Source organism: Dermochelys coriacea, chromosome 1, assembly GCF_009764565.3.
Source record: "Dermochelys coriacea isolate rDerCor1 chromosome 1, rDerCor1.pri.v4, whole genome shotgun sequence".
NCBI lineage: Eukaryota > Metazoa > Chordata > Testudines > Dermochelyidae > Dermochelys > Dermochelys coriacea.
The window spans coordinates 36,244,599-36,267,302 of record NC_050068.2 but is presented as its reverse complement, the minus strand read 5'-3'; the positions used below and the strand labels follow the sequence as shown (position 1 = coordinate 36,267,302).

Genomic DNA, 22,704 nt, shown 5'->3' with positions numbered 1-22,704 from the left:
CAATTCATTCTCTGATCTGCTTCTAAGCTACTTGCTGCCACTTAGGGTGCATTGTAAGCCACATTTATCTGAAGAACTCTACAGCATAAAGCGTTTCGGTGAGCAGAGCAAGATTATTTTTCTTCACTAGCAAATTTTCAAACATCTTAAAGCTCTAATTACGTTTTTAAAATTGCAGTGGTGGGTCACAAACCAAAGTTTTGGATGCCAGAATTTTGTTAGATCAGTGGCTTTCAACCTTTCCAGACTACTGTACCCCTTTCAGGAGTCTGATTTGTCTTGTGTACTCCAAGTGTCACCTCACTTAAAAACTATTTGCTTACAAAATCAGACTTAAAAATACAAAAGTGTCCCAGCACACTATTACTGAATGATTGCTTACTTTCTAATTTTTCCCATATAATAATAAAATAAAATGATTGGAAATATACATTTCAGTGTATAGTATACAGAGAGGTATAAAGTCATTGTCTGTATGAAATGTTAGTTTGTACTGACTTTGCTAGTGCTTTTTATGTAGCCTGTTGTAAAACTAGGCAAGTATCTAGATTAATTGATGTATCCCCGGAAGACTTCTGCGTATCCCTAGTTGAGAACCAATGCATTAATGGACACTGGTTTCAGAGTAGCAGCCGTGTTAGTCTGTATTCGCAAAAAGAAAAGGAGTACTTGTGGCACCTTAGAGACTAACAAATTTATTAGAGCATAAGCTTTCGTGAGCTACAGCTCACTTCATCGAGCTCACGAAAGCTTATGCTCTAATAAATTTGTTAGTCTCTAAGGTGCCACAAGTACTCCTTTTCTTTTTTTAATGGACACTGGAATCCAAATGCAGACAGACTTGTTTTTACAATTCTATTTATCCATAAATGGGACTTACCATACATAAAATACTTCAGAAAAAAATATTTAATTTAAAGGATTATTTTTCCCTCTACCATTTCTATGTTTTAATTTGGCAGGCAAAATGATCTATAAAGAACAATATTAAGCTCCACTATTAGTTTCAAGTGATTATCTTTAAACTTTCTTGAAAAAAGAATTAAGGTGCATTAAGATATAATCAGATATCTACAGTGTGCTCAAGCTGTTACTTATATATTGCACTGCAAAACATATAAAAGCAAGTTCATACATTTCAGCAAGTCAGCTATACAGCAGAGACTTCTATTAAATGTGTGTAGTGAGAAGATACTGTATCATTTTAATATGTTATCTAGATATGCAATGTTTGAATTTACACATTACTCTACAGTTATAGGTGCTACAAATAAGATGAATATGTGCACAGTAATTTAAAATGCATTGCAAATCCTTTCTGGTTTCATTGGCTCTGGCAATTCCCCACACAGTCAAATCTGGTTAAACCACTCCTCCCACCATAATTAATTGATTGAAGACTACAACATTCCCAATAGAGATCATTAAGGCTCTATTCTGATGATTGTTGCATTAGTCTGTGCATATTTCCCCACTGTTCCAACACCAAAAATCTTCCACATAGAAAGAAAAGTGTGTTGGCTGCAGAGTATTTAGGAATCTTTTTTCAAAATGAACAACTTTGGCCTGGGGATGTGTGCAATTAAATGTAGACTTAAATAATAATACTTAGCACTTATATAGCTCTTTTCATCCATGTAACTATTATTTGCATTGTGGTAGCAGCCATAATCTCCAGGCTCCATTGTGACAGGTGCTGTACAATCACACAGGTAAGAGTCCCTGCCTCCAAGAATTTATAGTTGCACTAGATCTCAGTGGCTTTGCAAAGGTGAGTAAGAACTATCATTCTTATTTTAGAGATGAGGAAACCGAGGCACAGAGGTTAAGTGACTTGCCCATGGTTCACGAGTCAGAATTCAGGTCTTCTGACTCTCAATCTGATGCTTTAGCCATTGGACTATACTGTCTCCCTTATAAGCTATGAGGAAATATTTTGAGACCTGCTTTAGCTCACGAAAGCTTATGCTCAAATAAATTTGTTAGTCTCTAAGGTGCCACAAGTACTCCTTTTCTTTTTTGCAAATACAGACTAACACGGCTGCTACTCTGAAACCTGGAACCTTTGTAACAGTGGGAGGGCCATGTCGGAACCAGGAGGCTATGCACTCCCCCATTTTAACATGGTCATATTTTGAGTAGCAGGGAGTGGCATTGCCCCCCCGAAATTGCAAGCCTCATGCAGGTGCCAACCCTGCCCCCCAAAACTATACCCATGTTAAAAAGTGGGGGGCATGACACCAGCCCAAATGTCTATGCTGCTATTTTTAGCCCTGCAGCCTGAGCTCCGCAAGCCCGAGTCAGTTGACCTGGGCTCTGAGACTTGGTGCCATAGGGGGTTCTTTGCAATGTAGACATACCCTTAATGTGCTGCACCACCCCAGCTAGCAGTAAACTAAGTGTATAGACAAGTTCTAAAAGTTGAAACTCAGTGAAGAATCAGGCCCCTTCCTATAGCAGCATGTAATACACAGGAATAGGTTGGTTCACAGCACACAGCAGATTTTTGTTAACTGCTATAGTATGGCACTAGAGTCTTATGGCCAGATTCCCATTTATACTAAGGCCCCTTTATATCACTCTGCCAGCATAAAGGGGCCTCAATATAAGTGAGAATCAGGCCCTTGAAGAGTTCAGTTCAATGCCATTTGAAGTCAAGGGATTTTTAGTGCAATTGATTCAGAGGTGAGTGCTCATCAGCTGTGAGCCATCCATCTGTTTTGCTGCTAAGATACAAGTGACATTGGGTTCCTTGGCATAAAAGTGACACATAGGGGAATATTTTGCACAAAGCAAGTATGTGTTATGCCCATAGGTAGTTAGGAACGTGAGCCCAAGGTCAGATAAAATGCAGCAGGCTTGCTGGGTCAAATTTCTTGGTTTAGGATTCAGTGTTCTTTGATTTCTTAGAGCAGGGATCCTCCAACTTTTTTCATTCTGTGCCTACCTCTTGAGAGTGAAATCCTTTTATGGACTCCCTTCCCTCCCAATATGCCAATTCCCAACTGCTAGATTCTCAGAACCTTTCATTCTGTGGATTACAGTTTGACAAAGAGTGACTGAGAAAAAAACAATCCCTATTTTCTCCATATTCAGGGAAGGAGTCCCCTTAGACACAGCCCTAAATATTTTCTTGAATTTTACTCCTAGTCAGAATCAGAATTATTCTCTAAAGCTGGTGGACAAGATCTTCAGCTTGTGTAATTGGTGTAACTTTACGCCAATGATCCCAGCTGAGGATCTGGCCCAATGAATATTAGGTTATCAACTGTGATAAATATTTTCATGGATGAATTAATTATTATAGCTCAGAAGTATAAATTGATTCCTTAATATATGATAATCATACTTGCCTAAAGCAACTCCTATTTTGAACAAAAATTTTACACTTCACAAATTTTAAATTACCTTCTTGGTATATAGCTTCTAGTAGTTGGAAAATCTATTTTCTGTGCATCTAGAATAATGGCTGTACCATTTGTTTCATTACAACTAGTTACACTGGTGATTCAGAAAATGTCATACTAAACTGCATTTCTTCTGTTCCCTGTTTTAGTATATAAATATATTAGTCTTCTCAAATTCATTCTTGTTCCCTAGTAAGGCTTGTATTCACAATCATAACAAAAGTGTTCGCTGATGGAGCAATCTTTCAGTTTGCTTTCTTCAAAGTGATTTATATTATTAAATTCTACAGAGCTCTAAATCTTAGCTGTCTTTCAGCAAATCCATCTTTGTGAATGAAGAATCACAATAAAAAAATACAGGTTATAATATTTTTTATCCCAAATGGAGGCAGGATGAACAATGAGCTTATCAACACTTAGCCTATATACAAGAGCTTGATTTTAAACTCTGTTCAAAATACAAAGGCTATAAAGGATGCTACCATGATGATTATTGCACTTTCTCAACATCTTGCTACTTAGCACATATTTTTCCTTAAGCAATATGTAATTTCTTTTCTTGAAGACTGCTCAAAGTTATTGTATTGTGGGGAAAAAGCACTTTAAATTTTATGAAGTTATGAATTGGACAAAATGATACAAAAATGAATTATCATTTGGTGATTCAGCTACAACATGATCTATTATGTCTTCAAAGTGATGTTATTTATGTTGGTATCATTCTCTGAACACCTGATATGCTCTTTGGCATGCTATGAGTTTAGCAGATGCATCGTCTTCTAGGCTTTACAGCTTCCTCTGATGAATGGACAACATTTGGAACAAAGCCACTCTTAACACCTTCCCATCCATCCTGTATAGAAATTTCCCCTTTCTTTACAAGTTCATATATGTCTCGGGTCAGAATCGTAAAGGATTCTTCAACATTTGTGGCATCTTTTGCTGAGGTTTCTATGTATTTCATACCACAGGCAGATGACAGTTTTTCAGCTTCTTCTCTTGTAACCTGACGCTGTGACACTAAATCATATTTATGTCCCACTAACAGAAACACAATCTGAAATGGCTGTACATGCATTTTAGCTTCTTCTAGCCAGTCTTTCACATGTTCAAAAGATCGCCGGTTTGTGATGTCAAACACCAGTAAGCCACCAACAGAATTGCGGTAATAAGATCGTGTTATTGATCTGAAAAGTGAAGAGAGAAGGGGGGAAAAAAGAAAAGTTTAAAGGGAATGTAATTACATTTCTCAAGTTGATATTTCAGTGCAGCAGTACATTCTTTACTTGCTACCATCTCTTCACAAAATACACATTGGTTCTTTTTACAACCAGAATTTATTTACTGAAGTTGTCTTTGATCATGTTCATTTTCCATATTGTCTTAAAGCCAAAAGCTGTCACTGCATGCACCATCTTTGAACTCAACATCTCTGATATCAACTTTGGAGGCAGACTCAGTTTGGAAAGGGGTATTTCTGGTAAAAAAAAAAAAAAAAAAAAATTACCATGTTGTACTTATTCAAGAAGAAAAAAATCTACAGCATTAGTGACAATTTTTTTTTAAAGATAAGGCTCTGAACCTGCAAACAGAGCTGTCCCTTGGATAGGGCGAATCGGCATGACTGCCCCGGCCCCTGCACTTTGTGGGGCCCCACGCTTCGATAATATCAGGACTGTCCTGATATTTAGCCCTTTGTCCTGAGTCCTGACCAATGTACCGATTGGGACGCCATTTGTCCCAGTATTCAGGGGAGGAGGCGAGCGGTGGGGAGGTGGGTGAGGAGGCAGGTGGGTGGGAGGACAGCAAGGAACAGAGTGGTGGTCAGGCGGGAAGGCATGCCGGATGGACGGTGAGGAGACTAGTGGGGAAGTGAGCAGGGAGCAGGCGGGAGGACGGCAAGGAGGAGAGCGGTGGTCGGGAGGATAAGGAAGCGAGTGGCGGCTGGGCAGGCAGGCATGCTGGGAAGACAGCGAGGAGGCTAGCGGGGAGGCTGATTTGTCCCGGGCCCCGCATCTCCTTAGGGACGGCGCTGCCTGCAAACACTCATGCATGTACTTAACTGCTCATGTGAATAGTACTATAGTTCAGCACATGGAACAGTGTTGTCAGAATTGGGACCTAAGTTTGCCATAGACAAGTATACTTATTGTAATCTCCTCTCAAACCAATTCCTTGATATTAAACTCCATGCAGATAATCATGTCTGTTGAGGTCAGCAAGAATAAGACTTGTTATGTTCATGTCATATGGAAAAGAAGTCAGAAAAAACAAAACACTCTTTCTAGAAGGTTGCAACATAACGTCACTTTATTTCTTAGACTCCTGAACCCTAACTTGCAAAAACCAAAGACAGAGAGAGAAAAAGCAGCTGCTCCCTAAGGCAAAGAGGCACAAGTCACCCCACCTTGCGCCAGACTGGATCTTTGCACAGATTGACCCAGATGGCATGCTTTCCTACAGAGCCCCATATCTTACAAGCAGGACCAGGAAAGCCCTTGACAATTGAAGGTGATATTTTACAATTTTAACAGTTTTAAATATACTACAAGACTGAGAAAGGAAGTTCTCTAACTCTAGCCAAAAAGAAATCAGAGGGGCAAATGCAGTTATTACAGCACTGACAAAGAACCTTTCTTTACCTCTTGCCTATCTATGGCACAGGGCTTCCAAAATTCTTTATGCTACAATCACTCAGGCTTGGAATGAAACATTCAGCATTGGGGCTCTAGCCATCTGTCATCGATTCCAAGGCCAGAAGGGACTATTGTGATCATCTAGTTTGCATAACACAGGCCATAGAACTTCCCCAAAATAATTCCTAGAACATAGCTTTTAGAAAAATATGCAATCTTGTTTTTAAAGGAGACTCCAACATAACCTTTGGTAAATTGTTCCAATGGTTAATTACCCTCGCTGTTAAAAATCTATGCCTTATTTCCAGTCTGAATTTGTCTAGCTTCAATTTCTAGCCATCGGATCGTGTTGTATCTTTCTCTGCTAGATTGAACACCTCATTATCAAATATCTGTTCCCTGGCAGGTACCTATAAATTGTAATCAAGTTATCCCCAACCTTCTCTTTTGTTAAACTAAATAAACTCAGGTCCTTGAGTCTATCACTATAAAACATGTTTTCTAATCCTTCAATCATTCTTGTGACTCTTCTTCAAACTCTCTCCCTTTATCAACATCCTTCCTGAATTGTGGACATAAGAACAGGACACACATTCCAGCAGTGATTGCACCAATGCCCAATACAGAGGTAAAATAACCTCTCTACTCCTACTTAATATTCCGCTGATAATGCAGCCATGGATTTTGGCCACAGCTCCACACTGGGAGCTCAAGTTCAGTTGATTATTCATCACAACCCCAAACTCTTCTTCAGAGTCACTGATTCCCAGGTTAGAGTTCCCCATTGTGTAAGTCTGGCATACATTGTTTGTTCTTAGACATATTCATTTACAGTTAGCAGTATTAAAACACTTTGACCCCATTTACCAAGCAATCCAGACAGCTCTGTATCCGTGAGCCTAACCTCTTCAGTATTTACCACTTCTCCAATTTTTGTGGCATCTGCAAATTTTATCAGTGATGATTTTATGTTTTCTTCCAGGCCATCAATAAAAATGTTAAATAGTGTAGAGTCAAGAACATAACCCTTTAGGACCCCACTAGAAACACACCCGATTGATGCTGATTTACCATTTACAATTACATTTTGAGACCTTTCAGTTAGCAAGTTTTTAATCCTTTTAATGTGTGCCATGTTAATTATATATTGTTCTAGTTTTTTAATCAATATTCCTCCCACTTCATCTGTCACAGGCCTTCAATATACTACGACACAAGAAGTAATTCTTCCGCTCTACTCCGCGCTGATTCGACCTCAACTGGAGTATTGTGTCCAGTTCTGGGTGCCACATTTCAGGAAAGATGTGGACAAATTGGAGAAGGTCCAGAGAAGAGCAACAAAAATGAAGGTCTAGAAAACATAGGGTGACCAGATGTCCTGATTTTTATAGGGACAGTCCTGATTTGGGGGTCTTTTTCTTATATAGGCTCCTATTAACCCCCTCCTGTCCTGATTTTTCACCTTTGCTGTCTGGTCACCCTAAGAAAACATGATCTGTGAGGGAAGATTGAAAAAATTGGGTTTGTTTAGTCTGGAAAAGAGAAGACTGAAAGGGGACATGATAACAGTTTTCAAGTGCATAAAAGGTTGTTACAAGGAGGGAGAAAAATTGTTCTTAACCTCTGAGGATAGGACAAGAAGCAATGGAGTTAAATTGCAGCAAGGAAGATTTAGGTTGGACATTAGGAAAAACTTCCTAACTGTCAGGGTGGTTAAGCACTGAAATAAATTGCCTAGGGAGGTTGTGGAATCTCCATCATTGGAGATTTTTAAGAGCAGGTTAGACAAACACCTGCCAGGGATGGTCAAGATAATACTTTAGTCCTGCCATGAGTATAGGGACTGGACTAGATGACCTCTCGGGGTCCCTTCCAGTCCTATGATTCTATGATGACCTCTGAGGATGCAGCTGGGGAACCTGGTGTTTCAAAGCTATTGTAACCATAGTTGTGGACAAAAGATTAGAATAGTGTCCCACAAACTATGAGTAGAATGTTTCACTCAGCTGAACGATATTCATACCAGAATCAAACAGGTTCTCTTAGCCTCTAACAAGCAAACCAATAAAATAAAGCCTTTCTCTGAGAAAGGTGAGCCTGACCTGAGATTGAAGGAGACAATGATTGGTTTGAGATAGAGTGTAACCACCATCCCTACTCTGAACTTCAAAAGCAGTTATTTGGGTAGGAGATAACCAAGCCTTTTGCTGAAAGGAAAGTTTTTTGATATGTTCTGTGCGCGGGGTGAGGGAGGGAATGTCGTGATTTGGCAAACGCCTGGATGTGTTAGGTGGGAAAGAGAGAGAAGAATTGAAAATGACCATGAGGTTGCAAGCCTGGGCAACAGGGAGAATGATGTTATTGTCAATGGTATTTCACAAAGCCAAAAAGATTAGCTCAATTTTAGCCATTTTTAATTTGAGGAAGCAAAAGGGCATCTAGGAGAAGACACAAGAAACACTACTAGTGTAAAAAGCTTTTCCAATTGAAATGATACACTTACTGTGCTTATGGTAAGTATTTGGAGTAAAAATACAGCCAACAAATTATTCTATTTAATTTTACAGTGGGGGGCAGGTTCTTTTATAAATGCTATATAGCAAGTGTATATAGCCTTAAAATAGTTTGGATCAGGGTAAACCCTATTTGATAACATATTTTTATACAGCAGTAACTCTCCTTAACTGTTCAATTTATCACCTGTAAAGTTTTTTATAATAATTGAAACATAAAGGCATAACTAACTCAAATAATGATGTTGCAGATGTGTACATGAATCCTGGGATAATTAAATTCTGGTAGTCACAGCAAGTTGCATTTGAAGGGGGTAGCAGCTGTATACTACGGTAAGACTAACTGTTTACTCTAGTATTTTGGACTGATCTTTTCCAATATCTTAGGGCCAAATTCTATTGTGTGTGTGTGTGTGTGTGTGTGTGTGTGTGTGTGTGCAGTTCTAAAGTGAAGCCAATGGAATCGTACCCTCAAAATTAATTCAAATTGGCTTGGATCTGAGAAATGACGTTGGTGAAAACTGGCTGAAGAACCATAAATACAGGGTAGATAATACTTTGTGTGACGTGTCTAATGGAGATAACAAAAGGATCTGTGTCAGGCTCTGTCTTACCCAGTATTTTCACTAATGATTTAGAAGAGGGCATAACTAGTATGTTGTTGACATTTTCAGATGATGCTTTGGATGAATTGCAAATGCAAGCAAGGCCATAAGAAATAATTGAAATGGATCTAGAGGGACTAGGAATATTGCCAGCAAAATGAGATTTAACTTGGAATAATGTAAATAATGCAAGCAATCTGAAGAAAATCCTTGAAAACAGTAATGCAGAAAGTGATATAAGCAATAGGGGACAGAAAATTAGCTGGAATAATGCTATACAAGTACCATACTTTCTTATATAGAATTATGTGGCATCAAATACTCATGAACTGTCTATTTGACTTTAAATAATACCACATGTACACCTGTGTGTTTTACATATACAGGACCAGATCCTAAGCTGTATATCAGTGTAGCTCCATATAGCTTCACTATAGCAATGTTTATTTACACCACGTAAGAATCTGGCCTATACTATTTGTTTAATTACCTAAAAACAGTTCTGCAAAATAAACAAATGGTTAAAAAGGCAACTGTAATTTTGGACTACATAAGAAGTGGCATCGTATCAAGGAGAGAATAGTTTCTATCTTTGGGTACAATCATAACTCAAATAAATCTTTCATTTTCAGATCTCATTACTAAAGAAAATCTGATAAACTTGAGGAGTTCAGAAAACAGCAAGAGAGGAGGGTTGGAGAGTAACTTATGAAGAAAGATTTTTTTAAAAATGATTTAAATATGTATAGTTTGATTAAGTGACAACTAAGGAGGGCAGATATGTGTGGAAATAGTCTACAAGTATTTGAAGAGGTTCAACCTCAAGGAAAGCAATTGTTTAGAGTAATGTATTACATGGAAGTGTAATTATGAGTGATGAGGTAAAATTAAGAAGTAGGAAATTGAGGCTGACAATCAGGAAAAATCTTTCTAGCACTGAGATCTATTAGGCTGTTGAACAGTCACTCCAAAAGAAGTCATTGAAGACCCCAGACTTGAGGTTTTTAAAACTAGACTGGGCAAACACTAGAAAAATATATTTTGGGGGACATTCCAGCATTGGTTGGGAAATGGATTAGGGCCCAGATCGTCAAAGTTATTTAGGTGCCTAACTCCCATTCAACTCAATGGGAATTACTCTCCTACATACCTTTGAGGATCTGGGCCTCAGTGACTTAATAGATGCATTGTATCTCTGACTTTAGTAGTTCTCATTCACACTATCCTCTACCATGCCAAAAGAGAAGGTAGTGATGAGAGTGCATGGGCTAGATGATGCACAATAGGTCTTTCCATCTATAGATTCTATTGAACCATAAGAAAGGGCAGAATTTGGTCCTTAATAATACTAAGGGAAAATCTTTCAGTATTTTTCGATAGTATTAATTTTATTTCTCAACTCACTCTGTCCTGCCCAACCTTAAAGGAAAAGAGCTTAATTACATCTCAGACATTCTTCTTGTGACCACCATCACAATAATTATGAACAGCATGATGCAGTTCATAAGCAAAACCCATTGACATCACTAGCAATATGCAATAAGTGCTGCAATATCAGACCATAAACAAAGTTTAATTTATTGTAAAAGAGAAAATGAAATATATTTCCCTCTTATCAGATAGAGGCATGATATCACAAAGATTTGCTAAGTACGAATCCAACCAAGTTTAGGAGTGTTACTAAACTTGAGTCTAAAAATCATTTAGAAAAAATAATGTTATATTTATTCTCTACTCCACATAAACCAGTTGCAGGTTATGAAACCTATGAACCATTTGTGCTTTTGCTAAATATAGTAAAACAATCTATCTTAAAAAAAAAAAACAATAACAACCTCCGCCCCCGGATAAACGATGTTAACTAAAGGATATCAGATTCTTGAAAGGACTGTTATCATTTCAGATTTGCAACAAGAGAGTTTGTATCAAAGCTATCAATAATACATTTGTAATCTTCATACAAAACTTTTCAACAAAAAAGGGTTTTTTTTGAGAAAGTTAATCTTTGTCAATCAGAACATGCTAAAATAAATCTTAATAAGTCTCTGCCTTTTCAATAGATTAAGTAAAGCTACAGTAGCTATTAAACTGGAACCAGATGGCTTTGATCCTGAATTCTACAATTACAAGGCCCACAAAATAACTCTGTATTCTACGACAGTTTCCTGTTGAAAATGAGATTGCTCCATCAGAAAATCGTGCAGCAGACTGACCCTCCAAAGAATAATAATTTCAAACTCTTTAATTTTAATTGAGAGCATATTGTTGAATGTAGATTCTAAAATGCTTTATTGAAATTATGACTTCTCATTTAGAGGAATCCTTGTGTAGGTTAATTAATCCTGATTAAACTGGCTTTACTAAAGGGGGAAATTGTTTACTTCAGAAGTCATTTTACATTAAACTGAGTCATTAGGTTAAAAAATATGTCCCTGATAGTCATTCTAAATGAAAGGAATGATAAGATATTATTTACTGGACAACTGTTTCTGAAAATAAATTAGAGGCTATATTAATCACATCAAACTGTATTCTTAGAGTGATGCTCATTTTAGAGTGATGCTTATTTAGCTACCAGTTTCTTTCTGATTCTGATCTCACTGATTTTTACTAAAATGAAAGAAACTTTCCAAATGAAAGCTTTATCTTTATCTAATTTAGAAAGAGAATTATTTTTATTCCCAGCCTACAAACTATATTATAATGGAGTTTGAGAGTACATATCAATCAATTAAAAAATTACAGGGATGGTATAATTATCCCAAAACCATTCTTTACAAAGCTAAAATGCATTCATATAATATTCTGGTTTTGTAATGAATAGTTTTGGGATAATTACAACATCTATGCAATGTTTTTACCCTTAAACTACTGATACATATTCTCAACCGTATCTGTATCAAAATGTAGTTTTCAGTCTTGGAATTTCCCTGCTATTTAAAAGTTATTAAAAATTTCAAACAACATTAAACAAGAAACCTAAAGCAAAACTGACCATGTGAAATTTCTAATGATGATTTCTAATTGATGATATGTAATATCAACCATAAATCATTTTTAAAAAATTTCCTTTTACAGGCAAATTCACTGGTACATCAGTACAGAGCAAAACAGCCAGTGTGCACTAGCCAGTTAAGATAGGTGTACAGCTGCTTTGCAGCACAGCAGTGAAAACCAGGCAAACTTTACTGGTGACTCTGACCCTTAATTTCTTATTGATCTATGAGTTAGAGGGTGGTGTTAATGAGACAGGCAAAATATGAGAGTAGTTTGAGGAGCCCAGTGCCAGAATCCCAATGACTCTGGGGTTTAAGGCTCCCTATGCATTCCTCCCTCAGTTTCCCCAGAAGGTCTGACTTGGTGGTTAGTGGAGCTCAGGCAGCAGTGCTATGGGGAGATTTTCAAGCAGAGATGACCAAGCTAGTATGCAGGCAAAGAATCTTTAGGGAGCAGTGATAATTGGGTCACATAATCAACCAATGAAAACTCTTGGCACACTGTCCAGTCTGCTTCATACCACTGTCTAATTTCAGCCAATAGACTTATTGCATGCAAATTAGCTGTAGGAGAAGGAGAGTAATTGGTTGATTTACCTCTGCAGTCACAATGGCCCCACTTAAAAGTTACCTGAGCCTAGGGTGACCAGATGTCCTAGGGACAGTCCTGATCTTTGGGTCTTTTTTTTTATATGGGCTCCCATTACTCCCCACCCCATCCCGATTTTTCCCACTTGTTGTCTGGTCACCCTACCTGATCCCGTCTGTAGTCTATATAATCATAGTAATTAAATACAACAATCATCAATAACTTAGTTTAATTTCAGTCTATTTTTTTCAAATACAGCCTATTCACAAGATTACAAATCATTTTAACTGTATGGAAAGTTGAAGAGTCTGTGTTCTTCCATTATTAAGATAATTCAGAACAAAGAAAAGATTGAAACATGCTAAATTTCTTAAAGGACTCAGTTTTGAATTAATTTGAACTCAAACTGATTTACAGATTTACTTGTATGTGAATGGACAATCCATTCTTTATTCAAAGAGGAAGTACTGTGAGTTTGGGGATGGTAGTCTATTTTGACCCTAACTGTGGAGCCTTTACCATTACCTCAGTAATAAAGGTATATCCTTTCACTCAATTTATATTTAAACTGTATTAAAAACTGCACAGATAATTGTAAACATCTGAAAAACTCAGAGCAACAAGGCAAGCTACAGTCAAATTCAATCTCTGTCTTTAACTCACCCCACAGCATGTGTGTCTGCAGCTCAGATTACATAAAAGTGGTTTAACCCACGGAGGGCTGAACAAATCATTTAAAGTCCATACTGCCTACTCACTACTGAACCAGGCAGGTGATAAGTACTATTCAAACTGGCAACAGATCCATTCTCTCTTAAATTCTGTTCTGACATTGCCAATGGCAAAATTATTTGTTCCTACAAGGTACCTTTGCATTCAGTCAAGCATAGGAAAAAAACAAATGTGTTAACATGTGAGAAGGTCATGTGAAAAAACTATCCAGTCTGGATTCATGTGAGTTTCACATACAGATTGTTCAAAGTTTCCTCTCACTTAACCTAGAAGTTTAATTTTTTTGCTTTAATGTATAGACAAATATATTCTGGTACGATATCACTTCAATGGGAACTGGGATTGCTCATGTTCTTTGAAAACTAGGCCATGGTTTTAGTACTTAAGGATGGATTCAGGAGCCTGGCTAACTTCAGTCACTCATGTTTGCAAATTTTGTGCAAATAATATCGGCTCCCAATTCGGAATCACATTCTGGCTCACCTTTTGGATCTGCTTACCTAAAATCTTCTTCTATAGCCAACTTCCTCTCTAGAAGCTCCTTCTATGTTGCAGAAACAGAATGCAGAGCTATGAAGAATGTAATAGGAACACAGGGATTGCCATGCTGGATCACATCAGTGGTCCACTAATCTAGTTCCTATCTCTGACAGTGGCCAGTATCAGATGCTTCAGAGAAAGGTGCAAGAAACCCTGTGATGGACAGTTATGGAAAAAATCTGCCTAGAGGGAAAGTTTTTCCTAACCCCTGTCAATTAGAAGTTGATTTATGATTTGAAGCATGAAGCTTATATCTGTTATAATGTTTTATCATATCTGACATTACTATGGATGTTCTTATTAGCCATGTAAATATCTAATCTTTTAAAAAATCTTACTGAGGGCTTGTCTATACACGTATTGTACTACTTTAATTATACCAGAATAGTTGAAGTGTCCCTGGTGTGGACACAATTATAGTGGTAAATGAAATAACTGATATAGCTTATTTGTGTAGGGACGGATAACAAACTATACAGTTATAAGGCACCTTTATACCAAAATAGCTTCATCTACACTATGATTTGTACTGATTTAACTAATTTGATAAAAAATATACACCTCTCATCAAAGTAGTTAAATTGGTACAAGAACTGTTTTCTCACCAAGCCTACGCACTTGGTTTCAATGATATCTTGTGACAGTGAGCTACACAGGTTAATTATGCACTGTGTAAAAAAAATATTTATTTTATCAGTTTTAAATATGACATCTTTCAATCTAATTTAATAGACCTTTGTTCTTGTATTATAAGAGAGTAAATAGGAGTGCCCAATTTACATTCTGTTGTATAAATGGCATCAAGCCATGGTGTCTTGTTGCTTTTTATCAAAATGTCTTAGTGCCTCCTCTTTGACACCTGGATCTCTGTCAGTACCTCTTCTTTATTACCTGAAATAAGTAAATCTGGGATGTGTGTGTGTGTGTGTAGAAATGAAGAATGCTAACATTAATAAAATGTTCAAAAACCTTAATAAGAGATTAACTATAAAAGATATGCATTTCCAAAGCTGAGCTAGCAGAGTTCTAGAAGAATAAATGAGGCCAAAGACAATATGGTTGCCTTTCAACATCCATAGTCTTCATGTGGTTCTGAACATACTATTCCAAAGCAGTATGACCATTCTGGAACATTAGCACCATTGATCTGAGGCCTTTGTAAAAAGCACCACCACTAATAAATCCAGAGTTTTTCCTAGCTTCATCTAATTCAGCAAAGACACTCCACAGAAGTGGGATCAGCCTGGATGGGCATAGGCAAAAAAATTCTGAGAACTGCAGTTACTGGTAAGTAACCTTTTTTTTTCTCTATCATAAAATTGTCTCTGCAGATCCCTGCTATAGTAAATTAGCCCTCCTATTGGAGTTGTTTGCTAACGCTTGCTGGTGAATACTTAATTAAATAAAGACAGAAGCAGTGCTCTCCTGATCTGGGCATGAGCCTGAGTCTCAGAACCAAGAATAATTCTGTGAAAAAATAAACGGAGCAACAAGTGGCAATATCAGAATTCGAAACACTTTACAGGGAAGCTATTGATGTTAACACTCTGGTAGAATGAGCTTTAAAACATCCCATAATCTCCCTGGTACAAACAATTTGTCATAACAAACTTGACTATAGGCAATACTAAATCCACTTGGATGACTTGTGAGCATAATTCATCTCTCCTTGGACTTTTTCTTAGAGTCCACAAACTGACTTTCTGAAGCTAGCGTCCCTGGCATAGTGTGAGGCTTAGAAAAAAAGGTAGGCAAAGAAATTAACTAATTTAGGTTAAATCTTATCCCATCTTGGTCAGAAATACACGGTGAACAACCACTTTATCTTCATTAAACATAGTCTATCTAGGTTCTTGTCCCCTAGATTGTAAACTCCTTCGGGTAGAGCTATCGTTTTGTTCTCTTTGGACAGCACCTGGCATAACGGGGTTCTGGTCCATGATTGCAGCCCCTTGGTGCTACCACAATACAAATAAATTAATAATAATAAAACTGTATCCATCACTGTATTATCTGATTTCAGTATAAGGAGCCATCCAGGCTTGCAACTTGCTTATCCACTTTGCAGAAGTAGTAGAAACCATGCCACTTTAACTGAAAAGTAATGCAAAGTAATGCACTCCTCAGCAATGTAAATGGTGTTTCCATGAGCCTACTTAGAATCGGATCCCAAGACACCACTGGCAGATTCAATAACTTTCTCAGAAGTTTTACCATAGGATGTAGAAGAAGGAAAGAGATTTGAATAGGGTGGTGGTGGCAAGTACACTATCCAAATGTAGGTTTCAGAGTAGCAGCCGTGTTAGTCTGTATTCGCAAAAAGAAAAGGAGTACTTGTGGCACCTTAGAGACTAACAATTTATTTGAGCATAAGCTTTCGTGAGCTACAGCTCACTTCATCAGATGCATTTGGTGGAATGGGGATGTCCCCTAGGCTTGGGACCAGCAGGGAGGGCTGGCGTATAACTACTATGGATTCCCCTTACACAGGGAAATCCTCTGGGAGTGAATTAAGCCAGCCTTAATGCACCAGTGGGCCAGTGCAAAGGAGCTGCAGCGGACTTGAGAAACCGACCTATACACTGCTTGGTCATTTTTATTGCTACAACAAAAGCATCCTAGATCTTTTGGCAACTTCTAATCTCCTGAAGGTTATTAGTTTGATTATAATCTACAGCAGGGATCGGCAACCTTTGGCACGTGGCCCGTCAGGGAAATCCGCTGGAGGGCCAGGACAGTTCGTTTACCTGCAATGTCCGCAGGTTCGGCCAATCGCAGCTCCCACTGGCCGTAGTTCGCCGTTCCAGACCAATGGGGGCTGTGGGAAGTGGCGGCCAGCACATCCTCAGCCTGCACCACTTCCCGTAGCCCCCACTGGCCTGGAACGGCAAACCGAAGCCAGTGGGAGCAGCGATTAGCCAAACCTGCAGACGCTGAAGGTAAACAAACAGTCCCAGCCCGCCAACAGATTTCCCTGATGGGCCACGTGCCAAAGGTTGCCGATCCCTGATCTACAGTTTTCTTCATTTAAGTGTAATGAACAGAGGACAGAATATACTAGTTTCCAACATACTGTTTATAGTTTAATAATCTATTTATAACATGCTTGAATAGATTTAAAAGGCTAAACACAATAATTGCTTTCATAATTTCTGTGTATGCCAACTGTCAAGAAATGTCTATTAGCAAACCAAACATATTTAACAGTATTTCCTCTGGTAAGTATCTGCTGGGTATTGGAGAATACACATATCATATACACTAGTGGGTAAAAGTCAAAGCAACGGCATGCATGACTCATCATTGCATATCCTCTGAGCATCATCATGTTAAATGATGGCTATTATTTGATTTCAAATGGTATTTTATTTACATCCCTTTGAGTCCACTAATAGTCTTGTCATTGGACATATTGGCCCTTTGCCAGCTAAATCAAAATTCAGTGACTACTAGTTATTAGGCATGTGTTTATAAGTATTTTTACATTTGTTTGTAGGAAAATACTAAGAAGTTGAAAAACATTAAGAGGCTGTTATCAGTAGTGAATCCTGCACTAATCTTGGAGAGGCCTGACTCATCAAAAATATTTATGCACTTCTGACTCATGCAAACCCAGGAAAGATGCTGGTTACTTTCAGGGGTGGCAGGTTTGTATAATTTTTGGTGGTGCTCAGAATGGGTCCAAGTCCCACCCCTTCCCTATACCTGCCTGGTAAGCCGATATATATATTTTAAAATAATGTAAAAATGGACTGGAAACAGTACAGCTTCCCTATATTGCACAACGTTGGGAGGTCTGTGGGCTCTGGCTGGGGGTGAGGGGTTTGGGGCGTGGGAGGGGCTCAGGACTAGAGCAGAGGGTTGGGTTGCAGGGTGAGGGCTGTGGGGTGGGGATGAGGGGTTCACGGTGCAGGAGGGGGCTCAGAGTTGGGGCAGAGGGTTAGGGTGCAGGGGATGAGGGCTCTGGCTGCGGGTGCAGGATCTGGGGTGGGCTGGGGCTGAGGAATTTGGGGTACAGGCAGGCTGCCCCTGGGCTGGGGACAGAGAGGAGGACTCCACAGTCCTCCCAGCTCTCTCCCGCCTGGCAGCAGCAAGCTCCGGGGGAGGGGCCCCCCTTTTCCCCCTGGCAGCACACTCACCCGACACTATCACTTCACATGCTCCTAGGGGCCAGGCCCCTCTCAGGTCAGGAAGCCCTCTTGCCTCCCCTGTGGGGGGTGCCGGGGAAAGAGCTGCCATTATGTGTGCGCCTTCTCTGGCAGCAACTGCGCCTCCGCCCACCGCCGGTGCCGCTCCCTTTTGTAGCTGGCAGTGGCCAGTGAGGGAGCTCAGCGCGGAGCAGTAGGGCAGCCGCCTGCAGCCCAGGGTGCAGGTAGAGACTCTCCAGGGGAGGCATACGGGGTGGGGTGGCAGGCTGGGCCAGAACATTGGTGGAGCCGGGCCCCCGGGCCCTGAATTTGCTGGATCACAGGCACCACAGGCCCATACAACTCGCTGTCTCTGGTTACTCTGTCTCCCCGTCCAGGGAATACGTTGCCCTGTCAGCTGTGGAGGAACTGTGGACTGCAAGGGAGGAAGATGGCATGTGTAAATGAATCTCCTGCAATTTCCTATAGGGACCCTGTCACAATTTAACCCCACCAAGCTCAGGAACACGCTGGAAGCACAGTGGTCATCAAGAGTCTGGTTTAAGGGCTACATGGTGCAAGGGGGTGGGCTTAAATTCATGCATTAGCCTCCCACCTGCTGGTACCTCTGTTCAAAACTGGCTTATAGATCCCAAATAAAACTATTTTGTGAGTCCAACCTAAAACCTACACACAACTTGCCAGGAGTGGGCCAAAGTAGAGGGGAGAGAGCTCATGTTAGGACTGGGAGTATGAAGGCATTAAAGGGCACAGGCCTCAGGCTTGAAGGCACAGCACGCATCAGTGATGCTATCAGGCCCTAGGTGAAGGTCGAGGATTTTGATACTCATAGTGGGGAAAGAGAGAGGAGCCAGGTACCAAGTGTGTTGGCAGCCACACTAGTTCAGCTCCAGCCCTCCACCACGAGTAGCAGTGTTGGGAGCACTAGAGAAGACAGGCAACCAACAATCCAGACAGCAAGGTGTCTACACTATGGCTCTAGCACTGGTACAATTGACAGGTGGTAGCTCCTTGGACTGGGGAAGGGGCTAGCTTCCCCCCTACTGCAGAGGAAGGAGAGATGGGGGAGGAGACTAGCTTTAAGGTGGTGAAAAAGTAAGAGACTGGGGGGAAACAGGGAGTAACAATCCCCTATTGCAAGGGAGGAGGCAGATGAGGGAGAGGGAATTGCTACTCCCAGTGGAGGTGTGGGGCAGAGATGGAGGGGTGAAGAGATGGGACAATGACACTATTCATCCCTTCTGTATGGGGGAGTGGCGGCGGGAGAGCTGTCACCTAGTGTGAAGGGGAGGGCCAGGGAGGAGGATGTGCCTTGGGGGAAAGAGGGATGCCTGGCTTTGCCTTTTCCAGAGGGAGGAGAGACAGGAGGGGGTCCCAGTGGCTGGACTGGGAAGTGTGTGATGAAGGACAGGAGTGTGGGGGTTGGGATGGAGGTGAGTTCCTGTGGTTGCAGGCAGTTCCAGGGAGAGTGGAGACCCTAGAAAAGCAGTGTAACTTAGGGGGACAGTGTGGTCCCAAGGGATGGGGGGGGGGAATAGGGAGCACTAAGGTCTATGCAGGGGAAGAGCAGCAGGTGGGAGGCCCGGGAGAGATCGGAGTGCAGCAGGGGGTGTCCAAGGTGAGCTGTGGAGACTGGAGGGCGATGGAAGAGTCCCAGGTATGGGGTGTGGTGCAGGGGAGGCACGGAATGCTCGGGAAAGGGTAGGGGGCAGGATGGAGGTCCCAGGTGTGGTGCTAGGGTGGCAGGGCGGTGGGCGGGGAGGCCGGGGGTCCCAGGGCAGCCGGGGGAGGCAGCGGCGGGATCCTGGGGGTGGAATGGGGATGGGCGGGGAGGCAGGGGCGGGCCCAGGGTCCTGGGGCTGCACGGGGATGGGCGGGGAGGCAGGTGGTCCTGGGGCAGCACGGGGAGGTAGAGGCAGGGTCCTGGCGCTGGGTGAGGAGGAGGCAGGGGTGGGGTCCCGGGGCGGCGCGGGGATGGGCGGGGAGGCAGGGGTGGGGTCCCGGGGCGGCGCGGGGATGGGCGGGTGGCAGGGGTGGGGTCCCGGGGCGGCGCGGGGAGGCAGGGGTGGGGTCCCGGGGCGGCGCGGGGATGGGCGGGGAGGCAGGGGCGCTGGAAGGAGGCCGGGAGCGAGGCGAGCCGCCCGTACCTGAACCGCTCCTGCCCCGCCGTGTCCCACAGCTGCAGCTTGACCCGCTTGCCGGGCTCGATCTCCACCAGGCGGGAGAAGAAGTCCACCCCCACGGTGGGGTCGCAGTGCAGCGGCCCCGGGAAGCGGCCCTCGGTGAAGCGGTGCAGGAGGCAGGACTTGCCCACGGTGGAGTCGCCCAGCACGATCAGCCGGAACTGATAGATCCAGATCGCTGCGTCCATGGCGGCCCCGGCCCGGCCCGGCTCGGCCTCGGGGCCCTTCCTGGGGCTCCTCCTCGGCCGGTGCCCTGCACCGCGCTCCCACCGCCCCTATCCCGGGCATCGGCGCTGCAGGCCGGCGGGGGTGTGGGGGAGGGGACGGCTCGGACCCGAGCAGCTGCACCCGGTGATGCCAGGGAGGGGCGGGGCCTCCTGGCTCCTGGTGGTGATGGGGAAGGGTTGGGGTCTCGCCGATCCCCATGGGCAAAGGGCAGGGTTGAGGGTCCCCCGACCCCCGTGGTGCAGGGGGTCCCGCTGAGGGAGGGGGGGTCCCACGGACCCCGTGATGCAGGGGGGAGGGCTGGGGGATTGGAGGCGGTACAGGTGGGGGAGGGCGGGTGCTGTCCCTTCAGCACCTGTTCTGCTCAGGTTGAGCTGAACAGGTCAGCCTGAGCCATTGCATCACACACCCTGTGTCTTCCCCGCAGAGTGAACTCATGCTCTTCTTGGGATGTCACCCCATCACTCCTCCCACCCCCACCCCTCACCCCCACAGTCCTCTCACCCCAGTGTGGTGGTGCTTTCAGCCCGGCTAGCTGGCCCAGCTGGGGGTTTACCAATCACTTTGCAGTGAGGAGGCAGGCTAAGCCACTCTCAGTCCTCCAGTGCCTTCCCACAATTCCCCCCATGTGCCTCAAAGGACAGACAAGATCTCCACAATTCACAGGGAAAGACTCATAGAGTGGCTTAGCTTACTGCAGTATAAGCAACTGCAATATGTTCTTGCACAGGTCCTAGTGACACACGTGGGAGCCCAACCCCGAAGAGGACATAGTGATGCAGACCTGGTGTTGCAATGTGGCGGTTCATCCCCCAGCTAGGCTATTCTGGGTGCTAAGACCTGGGTGCCAATTATGCAGGCTCACTGCGGGGAAGACATTTCGTTGAAGCAAGAGTTTCCCCTCCATCCGCAAACTCCAATTCACACATGGTAGGCCCTATTCCCCTATTCAGCAACTCACAACAGATCCAACAAGGACTGCAAGATGGGTGGATAGGGAGGTGAATTAGAGAGGCAGTGTTGGTGGGGGGCGGTGTACAAGCTAGGCACTGAAAAGGATGAGCAGGGAGTTGGGGTATGATGTGGGATAGACAATGGACTGTGGGGCATGAGATGGGCAAGGGAAGGTGTGAGCAGGGCTGAGAAAAAAGGGTGTGTTGCAAAGTAAGGGTGGGTACAATAAAGGGCAAGGATGGTGGAAAGAAGCATGAGATATGAAGAGGAAGGGAGGGAGATGAGTAAGGAGTTGCAGAAGGGGTGAAGGGCATAAGATTGAGGTGCTGTGCAAGAAATTTTTTTTGTCAACTAGTTTATTCACTGAAAAATGTAGTTTTGGGATGATCAAAACTAGCTATGAATTTGGGTCCACTTTGGGCAATGGTTGTGACCAAATAACAAATGAAAAAAATAAATAATTGAAAGCCAAAACAATTTGTTTTGACATTTTCAAAATGAAATGCTTTGACCTTTTGCTTCAAAACAATGCTTTGTTTCAAAATTTAGCTAGATTTATTTAAATGTTTTTTTAAAGTGGTAATTACCCAAAAATGTAACAAATTAAAAAACTGAAAAAAAAAGTTTTAGGTCAAATGAATGTTTTGTTTGACTCAAAATTATTATTGCAATTAATTATTATTATTTATTCATTGTATTTCACTTTGGTGAGAAAACCCCCAAAATTTCCATTTTGGTTTGTCCCCAAAAAATTAGGGAAGGATTTTTCACTTCAGCCGCTGAATTGAAAAATCAATTACTTGCTGAGCTCTATGTGGGAGACGGACGAGGAAGGGCATGAGACTGATGTGGAGAGCTGTGAGCTAGGAAAGGAACACAAGACAGTCAAGGAGAAGCATGGGTGGGCGAGAGTGCAAGATAGTGAAGAGTGAGACCTGGAAAAGGGGTAGGAAGGCATGGGATGAGTCATATAAAGAGGGACTGAGGAAAGAGTCATGTAAGACGAGTTGAAAAAGAGCATGAAATGGGTGTTGAGAAAGTCAAATAAGGAAAATGTGGAACTTGGGTGGCAGCTTAAAATAAAATGGTTACTTGAGAAGCAGCAGCTGGAGGATTTGGCTTTTGCAATTGAGTGAGACTTCAGTGGCTCCTAGGTGGCCATATGTCATGTTCCAT

The 22,704-nt window shown here is 42.1% G+C and overlaps 1 protein-coding gene across 1 annotated transcript; it reads right to left on the bottom strand.

Annotated features, from left to right (window-relative positions):
- Nucleotides 1–434: 434 nt before the first annotated feature.
- On the bottom strand, nt 435–20,834 carry RAB39A (RAB39A, member RAS oncogene family). The gene is made up of 4 exons (XM_038418833.2): nt 20,314–20,834; nt 2,049–4,594; nt 820–1,946; nt 435–614 (listed from the first exon to the last, which is right to left on the bottom strand). The coding sequence occupies exons 1-2, from the start codon at nt 20,535–20,537 to the stop codon at nt 4,168–4,170; spliced, it is 651 nt and encodes a 216-aa protein (XP_038274761.1). The 5' UTR covers nt 20,538–20,834; the 3' UTR covers nt 435–614; nt 820–1,946; nt 2,049–4,167.
- Nucleotides 20,835–22,704: the final 1,870 nt, after the last annotated feature.